Consider the following 25625-nt stretch of genomic DNA (forward strand, 5'->3'; position numbering starts at 1 on the left):
TATAAGGAGCATGAGCTACCAAGGCTTGAAGCTCACTGACGCTATGAGCTGAAGTGACTGCCACCAAGAAAATGACCTTCCAAGTCAAGTACTTCAGATGGCAAGAATTCAGTGGCTCAAAAGGAGGTTTCATCAGCTGGGTGAGAACGACACTGAGATCCCATGACACTACACGAGGCTTGATAGGGGGATTTGACAAAAGCAAACCTCTCATGAAGCGAACAACTAAAGGCTGTCCAGGATAGGCTTACCCTCTACACGATAATGAAAAGCACTAATCGCACTAAGATGAACTCTTACAGAGTTTGTCTTAAGACCAGCCTCAGACAAGTGCAGAACGTATTCAAGCAGGGCCTGTGTAGGACAAGAACGAGGATCTAGGGCCTTGCTGTCACATCAGACGGCAAACCTCTTCATTTGAAAGCGTAACACCTCTTCGTGGAATCTTTCCTGGAAGCAAGCAAGACTCGGGAGACACCCTCAGAAAGACCCAAGCAGGCAAAGTCTATGCTCTCAACATCCAGGCCGTGAGAGCCAGGGACTGGAGGTTGGGATGCAGAAGCGCCCCCTTGTTCTGAGTGATGAGGGTTGGAAAACACTCCAATCTCCACGGTTCTTCAGAGGACAACTCCAGAAGAGGAGGGAAGCAGATCTGACGCGGCCAGAAGGGAGCGATCAGAATCATGGTTCCACGATCCTGCTTGAGTTTCAGCAAAGTCTTCCCTACCAAGGGTATGGGAGGATACGGGTACAGGAGGCCCTTCCCCCAATGAAGGAGAAAGGCATCCGACGCTAGTCTGCCGTGGGCCTTAAAGTCTGGAACAGAACTGAGGGACCTTGTGATTGGTCTGAGTGGCAAAAAGATCTACCAAGGGGGTGCCCCACGCTTGGAAGATCGTGCGGACAACTCTCAAGTTGAGTGACCACTCGAGCGGTTGCATTATCCTGCTCAACCTGTCGGCCAGACTGTTGTTTATGCCTGCCAGATACGTGGCTTGCAGGAACATGCCATAACTGCGAGCCCAAAGCCACATCCGGACGGCTTCCTGACACAGGGGGCGAGATTCGGTGCCCCCCTGCTTGTTGATGTAATACATGGCAACCTGATTGTCCGTCTGAATTTGGATAATTTGGTTGGATAGCCGATCTCTGAAAGCCTTTAGCGCGTTCCAGACCGCTCGTAACTCCAGGAGGTTGATCTGAAAACCTGTCCCTTGGAGGGACCAACATCCCTGGGTGTGAAGCCCATCGACATGAGCTCCCCACCCCAGGAGAGATGCATCCATGGTCAGCACTTTTTGCGGCTGAGGAATTTGAAAAGGACATCCCAAGGTCAAATTGGAGCAAAATGTCCACCACTGTAGGGATTTGAGAAAAACTGTGGACAACTGGATCAAGTCTTCCAGATCCCCCGCAGCTTGATACCACTGGAAGCTAGGGTCCATTGAGCTGATCTCATGTGGAGATGGGCCATGGGATTCACATGAACTGTGGAGGCCATGTGGCCAAGCAATCTCAACATCTGCCGAGCTGTGATCCACTGAGACGCTCGTACCCAGGAAACCAGGGAGAAAAGATTTCCTGTCCTGGCCTCGGGGAGGTAGGCATGAGCAGTCTGGGAGTCCAGCAGAGCTCCTATGAATCCTAGTCTTTGAACTGGAAGAAGGTGGGACTTTGGATAATTTATCACAAACCCTAGTAGCTCCAGGAGTTGAATAGTCACCTGCATGGACAGTAGAGCTCCTGCCTCTGAGGTGTTCTTTACCAGCCAATCGTCGAGATAAGGGAAAACATGAACTCCCAGTCTGCGTAGAGACGCCGCCACTACTGCCAGGCATTTCGTGAACACTCTGGGTGCAGAGGCGAGACCAAAGGGTAGCACACAGTACTGAAAATGCCGTGTTCCCAGACGGAATCGAAGATACTGCTTGTGAGCTGGCAGTATCGGGATTTGAGTATAAGCATCCTTTAAGTCCAGAGAGCATAGCCAATCGTTTTTCTGAATCATGGAAAGAAGGGTGCCCAGGGAAAGCATCCTGAACTTTTCTCGGACCAGATATTTATTCAGGACCCTTAGGTCTAGGATGGGACGCATCCCCCGTGTTTTCTTTTCCACAAGAAAGTACCTGGAATAGAATCCCAGCCCTTCCTGCCCCGATGGCTCGGGCTCGACCGCACTGGCGCTGAGAAGGGCGGAGAGTTCCTCTGCAAGTACCTGCTTGTGCTGGAAGCTGAGAGACTAAGCTCCCGGTGGGCAATTTAGAGGCATGGAGGCCAAATTGAGGTCGTATGCTTGCCGAACCATTTGAAGAACCCAACGGTCGGAGGTTATAAGAGGCCACCTTTGGTGAAAAACTTTCAACCTCCCCCCGACCGGCAGATCGTCCGGCACGGACACTTTGATATCGGCTATGCTCTGCTGGAGCCAGTCAAAAGCTCGCCCCCTGCTTCTGCTGGGGAACTGTGGGGCCTTGCTGAGGCGCACGCTGCTGATGAGAGCGAGAGCGCTGGGGCTTAGCCTGGGTCGCAGGCTGTCGAGAGGGAGGATTGTACCTACGCTTACCAGAAGAGTAGGGAACAGCCCTCCTTCCCCCATAAAAACGTCTACCTGATGAGGTAGATGCTGAAGGCTGCCGGCGAGAGAATTTGTCGAAAGCATTATCCCGCTGGTGGAGCTGTTCTACCACCTGTTCGACCCTTCCCCCAAAAATGTTATCCGCTCGGCAAGGGGAGTCCGCAATCCGCTGCTGGATCCTATTCTCCAGGTCGGAGGCACGCAGCCATGAGAGTCTGCGCATCACCACACCTTGAGCAGCAGCCCTGGACGCAACATCGAAGGTATCATATACCCCTCTGGCCAGGAATTTCATACATGCCTTCAGCTGCCTGACCACCTCCTGAAACGGCTTGGCTTGCTCAGAAGGGAGCTTGTCCACCAAGTCCGCCAGCTGCCGCACATTGTTCCGCATATGGATGCTCGTGTAGAGCTGGTATGATTGAATCTTGGCCACGAGCATGGAAGAATGATAGGCCTTCCTCCCAAAGGAGTCTAAGGTTCTGGAGTCTCTGCCCGGGGGCGCCGAAGCATGCTCCCTAGAACTCTTAGCTTTCTTCAGGTCCAGATCCACCACACCAGAGTTGTGAGGCAACTGAGTGTGCATCAGCTCTGGGTCCCCATGGATCCGATACTGGGATTCTATCTTCTTGGGAATGTAGGGATTAGTTAGTGGCTTGGTCTAGTTCACCAGCAATGTCTTTTTTAAGACATGATGCATGGGTACTGTGGACGCTTCCTTAGGTGGAGAAGGATAGTCCAAGAGCTCAAACATCTCAGCCCTTGGCTCATCCTCAGCGACCACCGGGAAGGGGATGGCCGTAGACATCTCCCGGACAAAGGCCGAGAAAGACAGACTCTCGAGAGGAGAAAGCTGCCTTTCAGGGGAGGGAGTGGGATCAGAGGGAAGGCCATCAGACTCCTCGTCAGAGAAATATCTGATGTCCTCCTCCGCCTCCCACGAGGCCTCACCATCGGTATCAGACACAAGTTCACGAACCTGTGTCTGAAGCCGCGCCTGTTCTGACTCCGTGGAAACACGGCCACGGTGGGAGCGTCGAGAGGTGGACTCCCTGGCCGGCAGTAGCGAAGCTCCCTCCCCGACGTCATCGGGGAATCCACCTGGGAGGCAGCCGAAGCCAGTACCGGGGACCTCACCCCGGGCAAAGGGCCAGCCGTTGCCTCACTCGACGGCACCGGTGGCGCAGGCACCCCCGGTACCGGAGAAGGGCGTAACAGCTCTTCCAGGATGCCAGGAAGAATGGCCCGGAGACTCTCGTGCAGAGCGGCTGTGGAGAAAGACTGAGAAGCCGGTGCAGGCGTCGAGGTCAGAATCTGTTCCGGGCACGGAGGCGGTACCGGGCTATCCGGGGTAGAGCGCACCGACACCTCCTGGATGGAGGGTGAGCAGTCCTCCCGGTGCCGATGCCTGCTGGGTGCCGACTCCCTCGGCGACCCAGAGCTCCCGGTACCAAGTCGGGAAGGTGACCGGTGACGATGCTTCTTCGAGCGAAGCATATCACCGGAGCTCCCCGGTACCAATGAGGAGGACGTTGGATCCAGACGTCGCCTCCTCGGGGCCGGGGCCGAAGATGGTCGATCCCGGGGGGGGGGGGGGGCTGTACCGCAGGAGCCCTCAGGACAGGAGGAGACCTACTCGAAGGCTCACCGCCACCAGCAGGGGAATGGACAGCCCTCACCTGCACTCCAGACGAAGCACCACCGTCCGACGACATCAGCACCAGCGGGGGTCCCGGTACCGCTGACGCACTCTTTCGAAGTCTCGGTACCGACGACGCAGGAGGAATACGCCTCGATGCCATCGACGCCGATGCAATCCCCGAAGACTTCGGTGCTGCCGATGCACTCGACGAATCCCGAGATGCTGTTGCCGTCGAAGCGCCGGAGAACAGAACGTTCCACTGGGCTAATCTCGCTACCCGAGTCCTCTTCTGCAAAAGAGCACAAAGACTACAGGCCTGCGGGCGGTGCCCAGCCCCCAGACACTGAAGACACGAAGCGTGCCTATCAGTGAGCGAGATTATCCGGGCGCACTGGGCGCACTTCTTGAAGCTGCTGGAAGGCTTCGATGACATGGGCGGAAAAATTGCGCTGGTGAAATCAAAATTCGTGATGATGACAATAGGCACCAAGAAAAAAAGGGAGAAAAACCCGTACGGGCGGCCAACAAGGCCGCTCCCGAAAGCGAAAGGACACTTACGCTGGGGAAAAAGCTAGAAATACGAGAAAAAGGGGGAACCTTCCTCTTTTTTTTTTTTTTTAAACAAGTACAGAAAAGTAGAAACGCAAAAGACGCGCGAGGTCTTCTGAGGGGCACGAAACGGCGGCAAAACATGACCGTCCCGAGCGCGGACAAAAGAAGACTGACGAACACGAGCCGGTTCGGGCGGGAAGACGGTTGCACATGCGCGGTGTGCATGGGCGCGCGAGGGCTAGCAAACGTCTTTGCTAGTGAAGATTCCGATTGGAGGGGGTGCCGTGGACGTCACCCATCAGTGAGAACAAGCAGCCTGCTTGTCCTTGGAGAATCAGAGTTACCTCCTTAATGTATACATTATATCTGAAATGCCTTTTTCTGCATTTATAATGCATCTAATGATTTCTTTATATTTGCTTTCCCATAAGTTTACTTTAACATGATATATTAGTAATGTCTATATATTGTACTTACCTTAATTCCTTTTAACTTCTTCATAATCAGCCTGTCCCTTAAGTTTATCTTCCAGTTGCTAAAATGAAAGAGAATGTTCACAATTCATTACTATTACTAATATAAATATGTTCAAGAAGACAAAAAAAGAACTCATAGTACAAAGGAAATTAAACATAATACAATATCTTTTATGAAACTGATAGCAGATGCAGTTTGTACCATCTGCCTGCTTAATTTATGTTCTGGAATCATTTCAGTATCCTACATAGTTGCAAACCACAGGATGCAGCACATCTCCCTTCATCTCAAGCCAACAGCTTCCCTTTTACATCCCCCCCCCCCCCCCCCTGGTCCACAATCACTTGCTTAATTGAGCTGGTAGCAGCAGCACAGTGATTGAAACAGGCAGCTTTGGGACATTCGCTAGGCCACAGCATGCCTCCTCTAATGCAACTTCCTGTTTCCACGGAGGTGGGGCATGGCCTAGCGAAGTCCCCAAAGCTGCCCATTTCAATTGCTGTGCTGCTATTACCAAGTTTCTATGTTTTATTTAGAGGAGTGTGGTAGCAGTGTTAGTCCACTCTTAAGGTTATCAATAGAAATCAAACAAAATAAAACATGGAAAAGAAAATAAGATGATACCTTTTTTATTGGACATAACTTAATACATTTCTTGATTAGCTTTCGAAGGTTGCCCTTCTTCCTCAGATCGGAAATAAGCAAATGTGCTAGCTGACAGTGTATATAAGTGAAAACATTCAAGCATTACTATGACAGTCTGACAGGGTGGGAGGAGGGGGGTGGGTAGGAAGTATGCATGGGGACATCAAAGCATATCATTGATATTCTAACAGGGTGGGTGTGGATAGGTGAGGGGAGGGTGATCAACAGAGACATACAGCTTTATGGTTTATAATGGGTTAGGAACCCCAGATCCTTGTTAAGTCCTTTCTGTTGGGTGTTAAAATATTCAATCATTCTGACTTCAAAGGTCTTACGTTCTTGTATGGTTTTAAAGTTACCTTTGAGGATTCTCACTGTGAAGTTACTGGTACAGTGTCCTGGTCCTGTGTACGCCTGTTGGTCAACATTTTACAGGACCAGCACAGACCGCTGCGGAACCCCACTATCTACCCTTTTCCATTCAGAATACCGACCATTTAACCCTACTCTCTGTTTTCTTTTAACCAGTTTTTAGTTCACAATAGAATACTACCTCCTATCCCATAATTCTCCAATTTCCTCTGGAGTGTTTCATGAGGTAGTCTGTCAAATGCTTTTTGAAATCCAGATACACAATATCAACCGGCTCACCTTTATCCACATGTTTGTTCACCCCTTCAAAGAAGTGTAGTAGATTGATGAGGCAAGATTTCCCTTCACTAAATCCATGTTGTTTTTGTCTCATTAATCCATGCTTATGAATATGCTCTGTAATTTTGTTCTTTATAATAGTCTCTAATATTTTGCCCGGCACAGACATCAGGCTCACCAGTCTATAATTTTCCAGATCACCTCTAGAACCTTTTTTAAAAATTGGTGTTACATTGGCCACCCTTCAATCTTCTAGTACCATACTTGATTTTAAAGATAATTATGTATTACTAACAAGGGGCAGACTAGATGAGAGTAGGTGGGATGTTTGAAAGAAAGAGAATGGAAGACTGGCTGAGGGTAGATGGAATGTGTATGAGAGAGGCGACCCTCAGGGGGAGGAATGCTGGCTTCGGCCTAACCCCTGGTAAGCCTTCCTCAGCTGAGGTGCCCAGCTCTACCACCGGCTGCCTTTCAGGTGCTGTGGAGGACTTGCAGCTCATCTGCATATCCTTTACAGCCTTCTCCGGGGTGACTCCCAGGTCCACTCCGATCTACTCAGGGCCTCCGCTCTTGGCCTCCGCTCTTGGTGCTCTTGGGCATTTTTCTCTTTACATCTATTTTCTCCCAGTCACTACTGACCTCACCCAATTATACCTAATTCTGAATCACGCTATGGCCCCTATACACATTCTCTTCCTTGCTCTGTCCCTTTCTAATCTTTCCCTCACCCCTACTTCTCTCTACTACAGGAACTCACTGCCCATCCATCGACTTCATCACCTCACCTTCTCTCCTACCCTCTTCCTCCCTCTTAGCTTTTAATCTTCATCTCTTTCTTCCTTCCATTTTGCTTTCCCCCATTCCACCTAAATACCTCTCGCCTTCGACGCCTTCGTGGCCACACCTCTCCTACTCTCCTCCACTCTCTATTACTCCTTCTCTTACTCTCAGCCGGTGACATCAATCCCAATCCTGGCCCTCCTCACCAACTATTATCCCAACTCTACAGATCTCACCGTGACCTCTCTAACCTCATCACTATTCCTCTACTCCTCTCCTCTTCTCTGCCCTTCTCTTGTGCCCTTTGGAATGCCCGCTCTATCTGCAACAAACTCCCATATGTTCATGACCTCTTTATCTCACGTCACCTCCATCTGCTCGCCATAACAGAAACCTGGCTCTGCCCTGATGACTCTGCTTCAGTCGCAGCCCTCTGCCATGGCGGTTATCTTTTTTCACATACTCCTCGCCCTGCTGGCCGCAGGGGCGGTGTTGGATTACTTCTCTCTCCCCCATCCAGATTTCAACCCCTTCTTCCACCTCAATCTCACTGTTTTTCCTCCTTTGAAGTCCACTCTATCCGCCTTTTCTCTCCTCTGCCTTTTCGAACAGCGGTCATTTATCGTCCCCCTGATAAGTCCCTTTCATCCTTTCTCAGTGACTTTGATGCCTGACTTGCCTTCTTCCATGATCCTTCCTCCCCCTCTCTCATCCTTGGTGACTTTAATATTCCTGCTAATGATCCTTCTAACTCTTATATTTCCAAGTTACTCGCTTTAACATCCTCCTTTAATCTCCAACTATGCTCCACCTCCCCCACTCATCAAAATGGTCACTGTCTTGATCTTATCTTCTCCTCCAACTGTTCACCCTCTAGTTTCCTTGCCTCTGATCTTCCCCTCTCTGATCACCATTTTATAAATTTCACACTTAAATCTCCTCCCTCCCAGTCCCGTCCTATCATATCTAATTTATCTAGGAATCTTCACGATATTGACCCTTCATTTCTATCCTCCCATGTTTCAAACCTCCTCTCGACTGTGGCACCATCCACGTCTGTCAATGAGGCTGTTTCTTCTTACCACAATATTCTATCATCTGCCTTAGACACTCTTGCACCTTTGATGACCCGCCCTATAAGGCGTACAAAACCCCAACCTTGGCTGACTTCTAATATCCGCTACCTACGTTCCAGTACCCGCTCTGCTGAACGCCTCTGGCGGAAATCTCGGGCCCTTGATGATTTCTTACACTTTAAGTTCATGCTGACCTCCTTCCAATCTGCTCTTTTACGCACCAAACAGGATTATTATATCCAACTGACTAACTCTCTTGGCTCTAACCCTTGACTTCTCTTCACCACATTGAACTCTCTCCTCAAGGTGCCCCCTCCCCCAACTCCCCCTTCATTATCTCCTCAGACCCTTGCTGAATTCTTTCACAACAAGGTTCAAAAGATAAACCTTGCATTCTCTACCTCGCCACCTTTCCCTCCACTAGTCCATTCCCCTTTCCTCCTTTCCTGAAGTTACTATTGAGGAAACTACACTTCTCCTTTCTTCCTCAAAATGTACCACCTGTTCCTCTGATCCCTTTCCCACCCACCTTCTTAATGCCATCTCTCCTGCTCTTATTCCTTTTATCTGTCACATTCTCAACCTCTCACTTTCCAGTGCGACTGTCCCTGCCTTTAAACATGCTGTGGTCACACCTCTCCTTAACAAGCCTTCACTCGACCCTACTTGTCCCTCTAATTACCGACCCATCTCCCTCCTTCCTTTTCTCTCCAAATTACTTGAGCGTGCTGTTCACCGCCGCTGCCTTGATTTTCTCTCCTCACATGCTATTCTTGACCCACTACAATCTGGTTTTCGTCCTCTCCACTCAACCGAAACTGCGCTTACTAAAGTCTCCAATGACCTATTACTGGCTAAATCCAGAGGTCAATATTCCATCCTCATTCTTCTTGATCTTTCCGCTGCTTTTGACACTGTCGATCACAGCATACTTCTCGATACCCTGTCCTCACTTGGATTCCAGGGCTCTGTCCTTTCCTGGTTCTCTTCCTACCTCTCCCTCCGCACCTTTAGTGTTCACTCTGGTGGATCCTCTTCTACTTCTATCCCTCTGCCTGTCGGCGTACCTCAGGGTTCTGTTCTTGGTCCCCTCCTCTTTTCTATCTACACTTCTTCCCTTGGTTCATTAATCTCATCCCATGGCTTTTCCTACCATCTCTATGCTGATGACTCCCAAATCTACCTTTCTAACCCCTGATATCTCACCTTGCATCCAAACCAAAGTTTCAGCGTACTTGTCTGACATTGCTGTCTGGATGTCTCAATGCCACCTGAAATTAAATATGACCAAAACCGAGCTTCTCATTCCCCCCCCCCCCCCCAAACCCACCTCCCTGCTCCCCCCGTTTTCTATTTCTGTTGATGGCTCTCTCATTCTCCCTGTCTCCTCAGCTCGAAACTTGGGGTTATCTTTGACTCTTCTTTCTCCTTCTCTGCTCATATCCAGCAGATTGCCAAGACCTGTCATTTCTTTCTTTACAACATCCGTAAAATCCGCCCCTTTCTTTCTGAGCAATCTACCAAAACCTTCATCCACACCCTTGTCACCTCTCGTTTGTACTGCAATCTGCTTCTTGCTGGCCTCCCACTTAGTCACCTCTCCCCTCTCCAGTCGGTTCAAAACTCTGCTGCCCGTCTCGTCTTCCGCCAGGGTCGCTTCAATGGCTCCCTATCCGTTTTCGCATCCTGTTCAAACTTCTTCTACTAACCTATAAATGTACTCACTCTGCTGCTCCCCAGTATCTCTCCACACTCGTCCTTCCCTACACCCTTTCCCGTGCACACCGTTCCCTGGATAAATCCTTCTTATCTGTTCCCTTCACCGCTACTGCCAACTCCAGACTTCGTTCCTTCTGTCTTGCTGCGCCCTATGCCTGGAATAGACTTCCTGAGCCCCTACGTCTTGCCCCATCCTTGACCATCTTTAAATCTAGATTGAAAGCCCACCTCTTTAACATTACTTTTGACTCGTAACCACTTGTACCCACTCGCCTCCACCTACCCTCCCTCTCCTCCTTCCTCTACACATTAATTGATTTGTTTGCGTTATTTTTTGCCTACTAGATTGTAAGCTCTTTGAGCAGGGGCTGTCTTTCTTCTATGTTTGTGCAGCGCTGCATACGCCTTGTAACGCTATAGAAATGCTAAATAGTAGTAGTAGGAGAGAGAGGGGGCAGACTGTCTATGGGCAGGTGGGATGTGTGTGTGACAGAGAAAGGCAGATAGGCTGAGGGCAAGTGACACAGAGAGAGAAAGAAAAGCAGACTGGCATGTGCATAGTAAGGTGCCTTTGTTCAATGAGTCATATTTATAAATCCCCCCCCCCCCCCCAAAAAAAAAAAACTAAATTACATAAGTATTCAGCAGTGCTCACTCACTGTTGTAACCTCATTTATATCCACAGAAATGCCAGTGGGCTGAGAAGCTGGGGAACAGGTTTTGCATGCATAAACTAAGAAAAAGTTTGAGCAGTTCCATTTGGAATTACAACGACTGAAAGAAATATAAATGAGACGAGAATGATTATGCATCTCAAAGAGTGTACCATTGGTTAAATCCAGATTATTTGAATAGAACTAGGACCAAAAATAAAAATCAAAACTCTGGCTCAAGTTTGGGCGCAGATTTTATGATGAGCTTTGTCTTGAATTGGATTTTGTTTTAGAAAAACATGGCAAAAGATAGCTTTCAGGGGGTGAGGCAGAAGGAAAGAGGCAAGCAATCAGAATTGTCCAAATATGAGGATCCAGAAGGGAAAGAGGTAGTGGTAATAAACTTGTCCCATCATTCCCTAACAGAAACAGAATTTGGAGTATTGTCTAAATGTTTGACATAAGTATGAACATCTAGAATTGATCCTTTTCAAGTAAGAGTGGATATGGAAAGGTTTTTCCACTCTCTCTGTTTAAAGGAATTTTTTGCAGCACACCCTATGCAGTCTTCCAGAGAAACTTCAGTAGTTAGAAATAAATCAAGGTGGTCTCCACCTATACCCGCAAGTTCTCCTTTAATGAATTATAAGCAGCTGGCCCTCGGAGATATCAATAAATGAAATAAGAGTTTTCATCACAAGTGGATTGTGTTAAATCCTCTCTCTTTAAGATGTGGTTGTGATTTAATGATGATGTCTTCACACTCTGGAGTGGCACTGAAGAGACCTTAGAGAGCCAAGAAGAAAAGCACAAGTGGGTATTCAGGAGTGGGACAACAGAAATCTTTATGCAAAAGACCCGATACACGCCATGTTTCGGCAACAGTTTGCCTGCATCAGGGGTCACAAAGAGCCTCCCCGCTATCACCTACCCTGTTCAATGTGATGTTGATCCCCCTGGCAATGGCTCTCTCTCTAAATTGGGGCTAAACCCGTTCATCTACGCAGATAACATCACTATCTACATCCCGTTTGAGAAGAACCTGAATGAAATTACCAGTCGGATTCGTCACGGCTTTAACACCATGCTTGACTGGGCCAATTCTTTTCGATTCCAGCTCAATGCCGAGAAAACGCACTGCTTGATCCTCCCCTCTCCTTATTGCAAACTCTGTCCTCTTGCGCTCACCCTGCCTATCTCGTTAGCCCTAAAAATCCTGGGTGTCCTGGTTGATCGAGCTTTGTCGTTGGAGCAGCATGTGAACTCTACAGTCCAGCAAATGTTCTACTCTCTCTGGAGACTTAAGCGTATCAAGCCATACTTCCCTCGGGGCGCTTTCCGCAATCTAGTCCAGTCCCTGGTCTTGACTACTGCAATAGTATCTACGGAGGATGTGCAGGTATGCTCCTAAAAAAATTGTAAACGGCCCAGAATACAGCTGCCCAGCTCGTCTTTGGGAAATCCAGATTTGAAAGCTCGAGACCACTGCGTGAGCGGCTGCACTGGCTTCCTGTGAAGGACCGCATCGCGTTCAAGACCTGTGCATTGGTGCACAAAATTATCTATGGAGATGCCCCTTCCTACATGGACCGTCTTGTTAACCTACCGCCCAAGAACTCCCGAAGATCGGCCCGCTCGTACCTTACTCTCCATTACCCTGCTCCCCGTGGCCTCAAATATAAGGCCATCTATGGCTCCTCTTTTCCTTATCTCAGCACTCAACTGTGGAACAGGCTGCCTCATGAGATCAAATTCACTTCAGATCACCCGACCTTTAAGAAGCGTCTCAAGACCTTCCTTTTTGGCAGAGCGTTTACCGCGAGTCCTGCAGAAGCCGCAGCCTTTTAGCCTACAGCTCACTCCGTGATACCCTATCACACACCCTCTCCTCCTGTCCCTCGTCAGTCATCTCTTTCTCCCTCTTGTGGCCCTTGTCCACTGTACTTTATGTTCTTGTATTATGGTTTGTTTATTAACTATTGTACGCCACATTGAGCCTGCCCATGGGCGGGAATATTGTGGAATATAAATGTTATAAATAAATAATAAACTGAAAACTTCTTGTTATAAAATGTAGGACTGCCACTAACAAAACATGACAGTATCATCCCATTCAGATACAAATATCAACTACAAGTGGTAAATACTTCTGTTTGAATCTTAAGGATACACAAAAGCACTGTCAGTTATTAAAAAAAAAAAAAACCCACATAAAGAACTATTGTATCTACTTGGCAAAATGGGAGGGGCCACTACCCCCATGGTCATAGGTCATTAGAGGTGTTTGAAATGTAAAACTACTGCAGAGTTGGACAAGTGGTTTGTCCACCCAAATACACAGAAGAGGTTTAAATTAACATTTTTGACTTCTTGTTTGAACTTTGTGATGTATCTCATTGTTTGCTCTTGCCCAAAGATCTACGCGGGACAAACTGCACAACAGTTCCATACATGTATGGCAAAACATAAGCGTGCAGTTCACTGTCAGAGATTGGAGGAACCTACTGTCCAGCATTTTATGACGTGGACATTCAGTATCAGTGATTGGAAGACCTTACTGTTGAGATGTGAACAAAAATGGATTTTTCATTTGAGTTCTGAAGAACCGAGTGGCCTGAATGAAAAAATTGAATGGCAGTCTTTCCCTTTAACAAAAACCCTATCGCCCGTGTCCAACTCTGCATGTCATGTGTAGTCCCTATATCTTGTTCCCATTTCTGTATATATCCCATTACTGGGTTCCTATATGAGAGCAGTGCTGCATATATTCTGGACACGCACCTTTTCCGGCTATTCCCACCCATTGCCCGCTCTAATTCTGTTTCTTCCAATTGTAATTCTCCTTTGGCTTTTCGCAAAATATAATCTCTGACTCTAGTGTAATAAAACATATGTTGTGGTTGGAGATCAAATTCTTCTTGCAATTCATTATATGGGCGCAGTGTCCCTTCCTCCCACATTTGATCCAGTTGTCGCAACCCCCTCTGCCCCCATTGCTTATATACTTTATCCCCCTCCTCCCAGACAAACCCCCGGTGCCCCTATGATATGCATCTTGCGGAAATACTGTCTCTGCGGACAGCTTATTTGCCGTAGCAAGTCATTAGGAGAAATTCAACTGCGGTGGGAAGCAGGGCTGCCACTGCTCCGATCCGTTGGGGGGGAATATACCAGAAAATTCTTAAGGAGAACGTCTATTCGTCTCTCCATGAGCTGAAGCATAATTACGTTATGCAGCAACACAATGATCTAAAACACAAAAATCATGTCGACATCTGAATGGATGAGGCCCAACCTCCCAACTTCAACCTAATAAAGATGCTGTGACAGTTCCTGAAATGACTAGTTTGTGCACAAAATCTTAAGAATGTGTCTGAATGAAAGCAATTTTGCAAAGAAAAGTGGACTAAGATTCCTCAATAGCAATGTGAAAAGATGATATTAAATTATACGAAGCATTTGGTTGCAATTTTTGCTGCTAACGGTGACACGACCAGTTATTAAGTCTAGGGGGAAGTTACTTTTTTCATATGGGTGATTATCAGTATTGGATAACTATTAAATAAAATAATAATTTAAAACTGTGTTATATGTTTACTCAGGTTTCCTTTATCTAGTACATTATTACATTTTATTCAAAGATCAGAAACCACCCAGTGTGACATAGATGCAATAAGGTGAAATTAGGCCTTACCTGCTAATTTTCTTTCTTCTAGATCCTCCAGACCGTTCAAGACGCTTGGGTTATGCACTCCTACCAGCAGAAAGAGACTGAGAACACTAAAACGTCTTATACAAGTAGCCTGTGCAGACCTTCTACTAACCAGTAAAACAGTAACAAAGCAGAGGAACAAAACACCTCCACCTAAACAAAATCACTGAATCCACACTCAGATCTCCTCCCCTTAAGACGGGGGAATTCAACTGCAGATGGGCACAAACAGTACCACAAACTGCCCTTAGTAAAACTCCAGGACCCAAATCACAGGAGCTACTAGAAATATCAGCAACTGAAGTCTAAAGAAAATCTCATACTGAACTGTCCGATACACTGGGTGGGCTCTTGAACGGTCTGGAGGATCTAGAGGAAAGAAAATTAGCAGGTAAGGCCTAATTTCACCTTCCTCAGCAATCCTCCAGACTGTTCAAAATGCTTGGGATGTACCAAAGCAGTAAACACATCTAAGGGTGGGACCTGCGAAGCCCAGAGGACAGGACTGCAGCTCCAAAACTGGCATCCTCCCTTGCCTGTACATCCACTCTGTAATGTTTGATAAAAGAATGCAGGGAGGACCACACAGCCGCTCTACAAATGTCCACCAGTGGAACAAAACTACTCTCTGCCCAAGAAGCCGCCATCCCCCATACGGCCATGCAATATGTAAGCCGAAGAGCTGGCATCCTTCAACCATCGAGCAATAGATGCCTTAGAAGCAGCCGCACCCTTCTTGGGCCCCCCATGAAGGACAAATAACCTGTCCGAAGACCTGAATTATTCCGACCTGCACAAGTAAACCATCAACACTCTGCGCACATTCAATTTCGCCAAACGACGCTGAGAAGTGTCCCCCATCAGGTTCCCCAAGACCGGCAACGAAATCACCTGATTGACATGAAAGGAGGATACCACCTTAGGCAAAAACGAAGGGACTGGACGCAGCAAAACCTTTTCCTTAGAAAACCACAGAAACGGAGGCCTACATGAAAGAGCCTGAAGTTCTGAAATCCTGCGAGCCAACGATATAGCTACCAAAAAGACCACCTTCATAGTAAGGTCTTTCATCGAACAAGACTCCAAGGGCTCAAAAGGAGAACCCGCCAAAGAGTCAAGAACGATATTAAGATCCCACTGAGGCACTACCGGCCGCTGAGGAGGACGAAGCAACTTCACCCCCCTCAAAAAACGGACCACATCCGGGAAAGACGCAACCGACCTGCCCTGCACCTTACCCCGAAAACACGCCAAAGCAGCCAGCTGAACCTTCAAAGATGACAATGCAAGGCCCTTCTCAAAACCATCCTGCAAAAAATCTAAAATGCACGACACAGAAGCAGTCGATGGGACACACGCATGGTCCCTACACCAATCTTCAAATATGTGCCACACACAAACATAGGCCAAAGACGTCGCACGTTTGTGAGACTGCAGCATCGACTGAATCACCTGAGGGGAAAACCTTTTCCTTCTCAACCGTTCCCTCTCAAGGGCCACACCGTAAGAGAGAACCGAGTCGGATCCGGCATGAAAATTGGACCCTGACACAACAGCACCGAGCCCCCCCAGCCACAGAGGCTCGCCTTCTAACAAGCGCATCAGATCCCCGAACCACGGCCGACGCGGCCAATTCGGAGCACCAACAACACAGGACCCGCATGACATTCTACCCTCTGTAGGACTTGACCTATCAAGGGCCACGGGGGAAACATGTACAGCAAAACCCACTGAGGCCACGGAAGGACCAACGCATCAATCCCTTCCGCTCGCGGATCCCGACGCCGACTGAAATACCGAGGAACCTGAGCATTGTGTGCCGACGCCATGAGATCCACTACTAGCATTCCCCACTTTAACTATCTGGTCGAACACCGACCGGTGCAGAGACCATTCTCCGGGGTCCAACATGTGTCTGCTTAGAAAATCCGCATTCACGTTGTCCACCCCGGCCATGTGCGCCGCCGAAATCTGCACTAGATGCCTTTCCGCCCAACTCATGAGCAGTGCCGTCTCGATTGCCAACCGCGGACTCTTTGTACCACCCTGCAGGTTGACATACACTACCACTGTCGCGTTGTTGGACATGACTCTTACCGCCTTTCTGACCACACTTGAGCGAAACACCAACAGAGCTAGCCGAATTGCCCTCGTCTCCAACCGGTTGATAGACCACTGAGCTTCTTCCGTCGACCACCGCCCCTGCGCGGACCGACCGAGACACTGAGCTCCCCAGCCCAGCAGACTGGCATCCGTTACCAGAATCACCTACTGAGGAGGTTCCAACGGCATGCTCTTTTTCAGATGGGCCGAGCACAGCCACCACTGGAGACTGCGCCGAGAAGCCCCCTCAATGGCAACCGCAACTCCAAACTGTGTACCTGGGGAGACCACTGGGACAACAGAGCCGCCTGAAACTGACGCATATGCGCCCTGGCCCATGGTTCTACCTCTGTTGTTGCTGCCATGAGGTCCAGAATCCGAAGGTACATTCGAACCGTCGGACTCTGAACGGACATTAACAGCCGGACCTGCTGCTGAAGAGAGGCGATCCGAGATTCCGGCAGAAAAACACGACCCACTGCCGTGTCGAACCGCACTCCCAAGTACACCAGACTCTGCGATGGGATCAACTGACTTTTGACTACATTCACTACCCGTCCGAGCGATTCCAGGAACGCGACAATCTGAGCTGTCACCGCAACACTGTGAGCCCGAGACTTCGCCTGGATCAACCAGTCGTCCAGATAGCCAAGTTTCTTACCTGAAGCAGGTATTCTCCAAGGACAGCAGGCTGAATATTCTAACGTGTGGGTGATGTCACGTCGGCCCCCAGAGGATTTTAGTAAAAAATCTCAGAAGTCTCTTCTGGAGCGTTCTACCACGCGAGGTGCCGGTACTGCTCATGCGTGAACACAATTTCCTGCCCATCGCACGGTCACGCTCCTCAGTTGAATCCAATAGATGAAAAGAAATCAACTCCAAAGGGGAGGAGGGAGGGATTGTGAGAATATCCAGCCTGTTGTCCTCGGAGAATACCTGCTTCAGGTAAGAAACTTCGCTTTCTTCGAGGACAAGCAGGCTGATATTCTCACGTGTGGGGTATCCCTAGCCCCCAGGCTCACTCAAAACAATAACCACTGGTCAATTGGACCTCACAACGGTGAAGACATAACAAGGATTGACCTGAAACAAGAAACATCTGAGAGTGCAGCCTGGAACAGAATAAAAATGGGCCTAGGAGGGTTGGAGTTGGATTCTAAACCCCAAACAGATTCTGCAGCACCGACTGCCCAAATCGACTGTCGCGTCGACTGTCCTGCCGAAGGCAGTAATGAAATGTGAATGTGTGGACTGATGACCACGTCACAGCCTTGCAGATCTCTTCAATACTGGCTGACCTGAGATGAGCCACTGATGCAGCCATGGCTCTAACATTATGAGCCGTGACATGGCCCTCTAAAGTCAGCCCAGCTTGGGCGTAGGTGAAAGAAATGAAATCTGCTAGCTAATTAGATACGGTGCGTTTCCCGACAGCAACTCCCATCTTGTTGGGATTAAAAGAAATAAACAACTGGGCGGACTGTCTGTGGGGACTTGTCCACTCCACGTATAAGGCTTGTCCGCTCCACGTATAAGGCCAATGCTCTTTTGCAGTCCAAAGTGTGTAGCTTACTTTCGCCAGGACTTGTATGAGGGCGAGAAAAAAATGTTGGCAAGACAATTGACTGGTTCAGATGGAACTCCGACACCACCTTCGGCAAGAACTTAGGGTGCGTGCGGAGGACTACTCTGTTATGATGAAATTTAAGGTAAGGAGCATGAACCACTAGAGCCTGAAGCTCACTGACCCTACGAGCTGAAGTAACAGCCACCAAGAAAATGACCTTCCAGGTCAAGTACTTCAGATGGCAGGAATTCAGTGGCTCGAAAGTGGGGTTCATCAGCTGGGTGAGAACGACATTGAGATCCCATGACACTGGAGGAGGTTTGACAGGGGGCTTTGACAAAAGCAAACCTTTCATGAAGCGAACAACTAAAGGCTGTCCAGAGATATAGGCTGACCTTCTACACGTTGATGGTAAGCACTAATCACAATAAGGTGAACTCTTACAGAGTTGGTCTTGAGACCAGACTCTGATAAAAGCAGAAGGTACTCAAGAAAGGTCTGTGTAGGACAAGAAAAGGGATCTAGGGCCCTGCTGTCACACCAGATGGCAAACTTCTTCCATTTAAAAGAGTAACATCTTTTAGTGGAATCTTTCCTGGAAGCAAGCAAGACTCGGGAGACACTCTCAGAAAGACCCAAGGAGGCAAATTCTAAGCTCTCAACATCCAGGCCATGAGAGCCAGAGACTGGAGGTTGGGATGTAGAAGAGCCCCCTCGGTCTGAGTAATTCTGAGTAATTAGAGTTGGAAAACACTCCAATCTCCACGGTTCTTCGGAGGACAACACCAGAAGAAGAGGGAACCAAATCAGACGCGGCCAGAAGGGAGCGATCAGAATCATGGTTCCACGATCCTGCTTGAGTTTCAGCAAAGTCTTCCCCACAAGAGGTATGGGAGGATACACATACAGAAGGCCTGTCCCCCAATGAAGGAGGAAGGCATCCGACGCTAGCCTGCCGTGGGCCTGAAGTCTGGAACAGAACTGAGGGACCTTGTGATTGAGTTGAGTGGCAAAAAGATCCACCGAGGGGGTGCCCCACTCTCGGAAAATCTTTCTGGCTACAGCCATGTTCAGCAACCACTCGTGAGGTTGCATGATCTTGCTCAACCTGTCGGCCAGATTGTTGTATGAAGCCCATCTACATGCGCTCCCCACCCTAGGAGGGATGCATCCATCGTCAGCACTTTTTGTGGCTGAGGAATTTGGAATGGGCGCCCGAAAACCAGATTGGATCGAATTGTCCACCACTGAAGGGAATTTCGGAAGTCGGTGGACAGCTGGATCACATCCTCTAGATCCCCTGTAGCTTGATACCACTGGGAAGCTAGGGTCCACTGAGCTGATCTCATGTGTAGACGTGCCATGGGAGTTACATGAACTGTGGAAGCCATGTGCCCCAGAAGTCTCAACATCTGCCGAGCTGTGATCTGTTGAGACGCTTGAACTTTGGAGACCAGAGACAGAAGGTTGTCTGGTCTTGGCTCGGGAAGATAGGCACAAGCTGTCTTCGTACACAACAGAGCCCCTATGAATTCCAATTTTTGAACCGGGTGGAGATGGGACTTTGGGTAATTGATGACAAACTCTAGTAGCTCCAGCACTTGAATAGTCATCCGCATGGACTGTAAAGCTCCTTCCTGGGAGGTGCTGTTCACCAGCCAATCATCGAGATAAGGGAACACATGCACTCCCAGTCTGCATAGAGACGCTGCAACAACTGCCAGGCACTTGGTAAATAAGTACATAAGTACATAAGTACATAAGTAGTGCCATACTGGGAAAGACCAAAGGTCCATCTAGCCCAGCATCCTGTCACCGACAGTGGCCAATCCAGGTCAAGGGCACCTGGCACGCTCCCCAAACGTAAAAACATTCCAGACAAGTTGTACCTAAAAATGAGGAATTTTTCCAGTCCATTTAATAGCGGTCTATGGACTTGTCCTTTAGGAATCTATCTAACCCCTTTTTAAACTCCGTCAAGCTAACCGCCCGTACCACGTTCTCCGGCAATGAATTCCAGAGTCTAATTACACGTTGGGTGAAGAAAAATTTTCTCCGATTCGTTTTAAATTTACCACACTGTAGCTTCAACTCATGCCCTCTAGTCCTAGTATTTTTGGATAGCGTGAACAGTCGCTTCACATCCACCCGATCCATTCCACTCATTATTTTATACACTTCTATCATATCTCCCCTCAGCCGTCTCTTCTCCAAGCTGAAAAGCCCTAGCCTTCTCAGCCTCTCTTCATAGGAAAGTCGTCCCATCCCCACTATCATTTTCGTCGCCCTTCGCTGTACCTTTTCCAATTCTACTATATCTTTTTTGAGATACGGAGACCAGTACTGAACACAATACTCCAGGTGCGGTCGCACCATGGAGCGATACAACGGCATTATAACATCCGCACACCTGGACTCCATACCCTTCTTAATAACACCCAACATTCTATTCGCTTTCCTAGCCGCAGCAGCACACTGAGCAGAAGGTTTCAGCGTATCATCGACGACGACACCCAGATCCCTTTCTTGATCCGTAACTCCTAACGCGGAACGAATACCCTGGGCGCAGATGCCAAGCCAAAAGGCAGCACACAGTACTGAAACTGCTGTGTTCCCAGCCGAAACCGCAGGTACTTCCTGTGAGCTGGAAGTATTGAGATGTGAGTATAAGCATCCTTTAAGTCCAGAGAGCATAGCCAATCGTTTTCCTGAATCATGGGAAGAAGGGAGCCCAGGGAAAGCATCCTGAACTTTTCTCGAACTAGATATTTGTTCAGGCCCCTTAGGTCTAGGATGGGACGCATCCCCCCTGTTTTCTTTTCCACAAGAAAGTATCTAGAATAGAACCCCAGCCCTTCCTGCCCTGGTGGAACGGGCTCGACCTCTGCAAGTACTCGCCTGTGTTGAGAGCTGAAAGACTGAGCTCTCGGTGGGCAATTTGGAGGTTTGGATTCCAGATTGAGGGTGTATCCTAACTGGACTATTTGAAAAACCCACCGGTCGGAGGTTATCAGAGGCCACCTTTGGTGAAAAAATTTTAACCTCCCCCGACAGGCAGATTGCCCGGCACGGACACGTTTACAGTGGCTATGCTCAACTGGAGCCAGTCAAAAACCTGTCCCTGGGTTTTGCTGGGGAGCTGCAGTGGCCTGTTTCGGCGCACGCTTTTGACGAGAACGAGCATGCTGTGGCAGAGCCTGAACCGGCTGTCGAGAAGCAGGATTGTACTTACAGCCTGTAGAGGCGTAGGGTGCACTCCTCTTCCCTTTAAAAAACTTCCTAGATGAGGAAGTAGATGCAGAAGGCGTCCGGCGGGAGAGAGAGTCCATAGCGTTGTCACGCTGATAGAGATGATCAATCAACTCCTCGACCTTCTCACCAAAAGGATGATCCCCCCAGCAAGGGATATCCGCAATCTTCTGCTGAGTTCGTTCCTCCAGGTTAGAGGCACGCAGCCATGAGAGTCTGCGCATCAATATACCCATAGCAGAAAATCTGGATGTCACGTCACAAGTATCATAAATGCCCCTGGACAGGAATTTGTGACACGCCTTCTGCTGCCTGACCACTTGACGAAAAGGCTCGGCCTGCTCCGGTGGAAGCACATCAACCAAGCTCTCAAGCTGCCTCACTGAGTTCCGCAAATGAATGCTCGTGAAGAGCTGGTACGATTGAATTTTGGAAGCGAACATACCAGCCTGATACACCTTCCTTCCAAAAGAATCCAAGGTTCTATGTTCTCGCCCCGGGGGCGCCAAGGCAAAGTTCCTAGAACTCTTGGCTCTTCTGAGAGCGGAATCCACCAACGCAGAATCATGAGCCAACTGAGGCCAGACGAAACTGGGTTCCCCGTGGATCCGATATTGGGATTCAGCCTTTTTGGGAATAGTTGGACATGAAAGAGGCTTCTCCCAGTTCATCATCAGCACTTCCCTGAGTGTATCATGAAAAGGAGATGTGGTAGAAGACTTAGGTGGCGATGGATAATCCAGGACCTTGAGCATCTTGGCCCTTGTCTCATCCACAGTCTCCACAGGGAAGGGAATGGCCTCAGACATTTCCCGCACAAAAGATGAAAAAGACAAGCTCTCCGGAGGGGAGAGCTGCCTCTGAGGTGAGGGGGTTGAATCAGATGGAAGACCTAGAGAATCCTCGGCAGAGCAAACTCCATGACCCCCATCTTCATCAGATGAGCCATCATTGGATGGGGCTAGGAACTTAAAGAGCAGTCCGGATCTGAGCCCGTCTCGACATGAAGGTGCAGTGACCTCGATGACGGTGTCGAGAAGTCGACTCCCCAGGAGACTCCGGTGAAGCTTCCTCCACCGACGGCAATGGAGAGTCGACCCGGGAGGCTACCGACCCCGATACCAGAAGCAGTCCCGGAGAAGGGGACCTCACTACCGGCAAAAGGCTAGGTGCCGCAGGAGCCTCCGGCATGGTGCAGCACCGTTTCCATAAAATCAGGAAAAATAGCATGGATACACTCATCTACAGAAGCTGTCGGAGAAGGCTGCGGTGTCGGTGCGGGCTTCAGAGGCAGAATCTGCAGAGGCTGGGGAGCCGGTACTGGGCTGCCAGACGACCTGCGCGTCGATACCTCCATGACACTGGGAGAGCGATCCTCTCGGCATCGACGCTTCTCGGGTGCCGAATGCCTCGACGACCCGGAGCTCGCAGTACCGTGTTGAGAAGGAGAACGATGACGGTGCTTCTTCGCCTTTGCCCGACGCCTGTCATTGAGACTCCTCAGTACCGGTGAGGAAGACAAGGAATCCACACACTTTCTCGGGGCCGGGTCCGATAGAGGTCGGTCCCGGGGGCCTGCAAAGCAGGAGGCGCCGAGGCGGGTGGAGACCGCTCGATGCATCACTGCTCCCAGCGTGCATCGGTCTTTTGGCAGCCTGTACCTGGTCTCCCGATGCCAACGCTGTCCTCGACGTCGACGGTACCGATGTCAACGCCGAGGTACCGGACCCAAAAAGCTTTTCTCTTTGGGCCTCTCGAGAAAGCTGAGTGCGCTTTTTCATTTTTAGGCACAACTTACAGCTTTCCTGAAGATGGTTGGGCCCAAGGCACTGAAGGCACCAGGAGTGCGGATCAGTGCCAGAGATGGTCTGGTTGCAGCGGGCGCATGGCTTGAAGCCGCTGGGCGTCTTCGATGATATCGTGGGGAAAATCGCCTCCGCAAAATCAAAGAACGCGATTGTGTCAGAAAAACAGACACAAAAAAGGGAAAAATACCCAATCGATCGACCTAAGAACGGTCGCAACGAAAAAAGAAAGGAAACTTAGAAAACGAAAAAACTAAGAAATGAAGGAACTAAAAGTTTTTTTTTTTTTTTTAACACGAACACCCGAAAAGGGTAAAAACGAACTTCGCTTGAAGAGAAAAGAACTTCCACTCCGAAGGCCTGGAAAACGCGAAGCGCTGATAACAGAACTCCGTGTCTCCTCAGACGCTGAAAAGAAAGAAGTGAGGAGCGTGATCGCGCGACGGGCGGGAAATCGTGTTCGCGCATGCGCAGTACTGGCGCCTCGCACGGTACAACGCTCCAGAAGAGACTTCTGCGATTTTTTACTAAAATCCTCCGGGGGACGACGTGACATCACCCACACGTGAGAATATCAGCCTGCTCGTCCTCGGAGAAACGGATGCACCAGATTTCCCTGCCTCCGCAAAGCCGCTGCTACCACCACCATTATCTTGGAGAAGGTGCGTGGAGCCGTTCCCAGACCAAAAGGCAGAGCACAGAACTGAAAGTGCCTTCCTAAAACAGCAAAACGAAGGAAACGCTGATGGGCCTCTCGAATCGGCACGTGCAGATACGCTTCCGTGAGGTCCAGTGATGGGAGAAATTCTCCCTGATGAACAGCCACTATGACCGAGCGCAGAATCTCCATGCGGAAGGATGGCACCTTGAGCGCCCCATTGACCCTCTTGAGATCTAAAATGGGTCGAAACTGGTCCTCCTTCTTCGGCACCACAAAGTATATGGAATAACAACCCATTCCCTGCTTGTGCCGAGGAACGGGTACCACAGCTCCCAACTGGATTAAGCGACCCAGAGTCTCTTGAATAGCCTTTAACTTGACTCGAGAGTGACAAGGAGAGGGGAAGAAACAGATCCCGCAGCGGGAGCTCAAACTCAAGCACATAACCATCGCGAACGACATCCAGCACCCACTGATCTGAAGTAATTTGGGTCCACCCCTGATAAAACTTTTGAAGTCGCACCCCGACCTTCACCAGAAGCTGGACCCACACACCTTCATAAGGAGGGCTTATTACCATTTCCGGCACCTCTGGAGGAGTCCCGACCTCCTCGACGACCCCCTCGAAAGGACTGCGTCCGCTGGAAAAACCGGCTTTTAGAAGGAGATACAAATCTGCCCCGCCTGTACCACCTCGCATCATTAAACCGACCTCTAGCCGAACCACCTCGACCAGCCGACTTAGGCCATAACTCTGGCAACCGTGAGACCTTGGTATCCCCAAGACCACTCATCAGTTTATCCAAGTCCTCTTCAAAAACAACATAGAACCTTTGAAAGGTAGAAAACTCAACTTTGCTTTAGAGGCCGCATCTGCCACCCAGCCCCTAAGCCAAAGAGCCCTGCGAGCCGTCACCGCCAGAGCCATATTCTTAGCTGAAGCCCTTAACAAATCATAAAGGGTGTCCGCCAAAAACGAAGACCCCATCTCCAATTTGGCCAGGTCCTGAACCAAACCAGTCCTATCTAACGCAGGCTCATCCAAGAGCTTCTCCGCCCAATGGAAACAACCTCTGGCTACCAAGCCCCCACACACAGAGGCTTGCAAGGTCAACGCCGACAAATCAAAGCTGCGCTTCAGAAAGGACTCTAGCTTCCTATCCTGAGGAACCCGTAAGGCTGTACCGCCATCCACCGGAATGGCCGTAGCCTTAGTAACCGCCGCAGCCACCTCATCCACAGTAGGTGGTTTCAGCAGGGCCAAATCTTCCGGAGGCAAGGAATACAGCCGCGCCATAGCCCTAGACACCTTACAAGCAGCCTCCGGCACAGACCATTCCTGAAAAGCCATGTCTCTAATGTCTGAATTCATGGGAAAGGAACGGGAGGCTCTCCGAATCCCCTTAACCAAGGGATCTACCTGGGGTCCCTCCGCAGAGGGAGTGGCCACCAGAGCAAACTTCAATGTAGAGAACACCTGATCAATGAGCTCTAACTCCTCCTCCTTATGAAAAATGTGAACCACTGAAGAATCTTCCCCAGGCCTTAGCCCATCCTGATCCTCAGACTCATCTAAGACATCCTCCACTAATGGGTCACTCCAAACCTCCGACCCAGGCAGAGAAAGTATCTCCATATGCTCCGAAATATCCACCCACGGGCGCTTAACTCCCACTGAGCTAGCAGCCTCCGGGGAACAAACAGCCTGAGAGGGGCCAGCTCTCCAGGCATTATACAGAGACCAAACAAACTCAG

General features: G+C 49.4%; 1 protein-coding gene across 1 annotated transcript in view; it reads right to left on the bottom strand.

The window, feature by feature from the left end:
- CUX1 (cut like homeobox 1) overlaps positions 1-25625 on the bottom strand; it is an 804986-nt gene that overhangs the window by 393478 nt on the left and 385883 nt on the right. The window contains 1 exon segment of the mRNA XM_030186246.1: positions 5243-5304. Within this exon segment, the coding sequence (XP_030042106.1) occupies positions 5243-5304 (62 nt within the window).

The sequence above is a fragment of the Microcaecilia unicolor genome, chromosome 13 (assembly GCF_901765095.1).
Source record: "Microcaecilia unicolor chromosome 13, aMicUni1.1, whole genome shotgun sequence".
In the NCBI taxonomy this organism is placed as follows: Eukaryota; Metazoa; Chordata; class Amphibia; order Gymnophiona; family Siphonopidae; genus Microcaecilia; species Microcaecilia unicolor.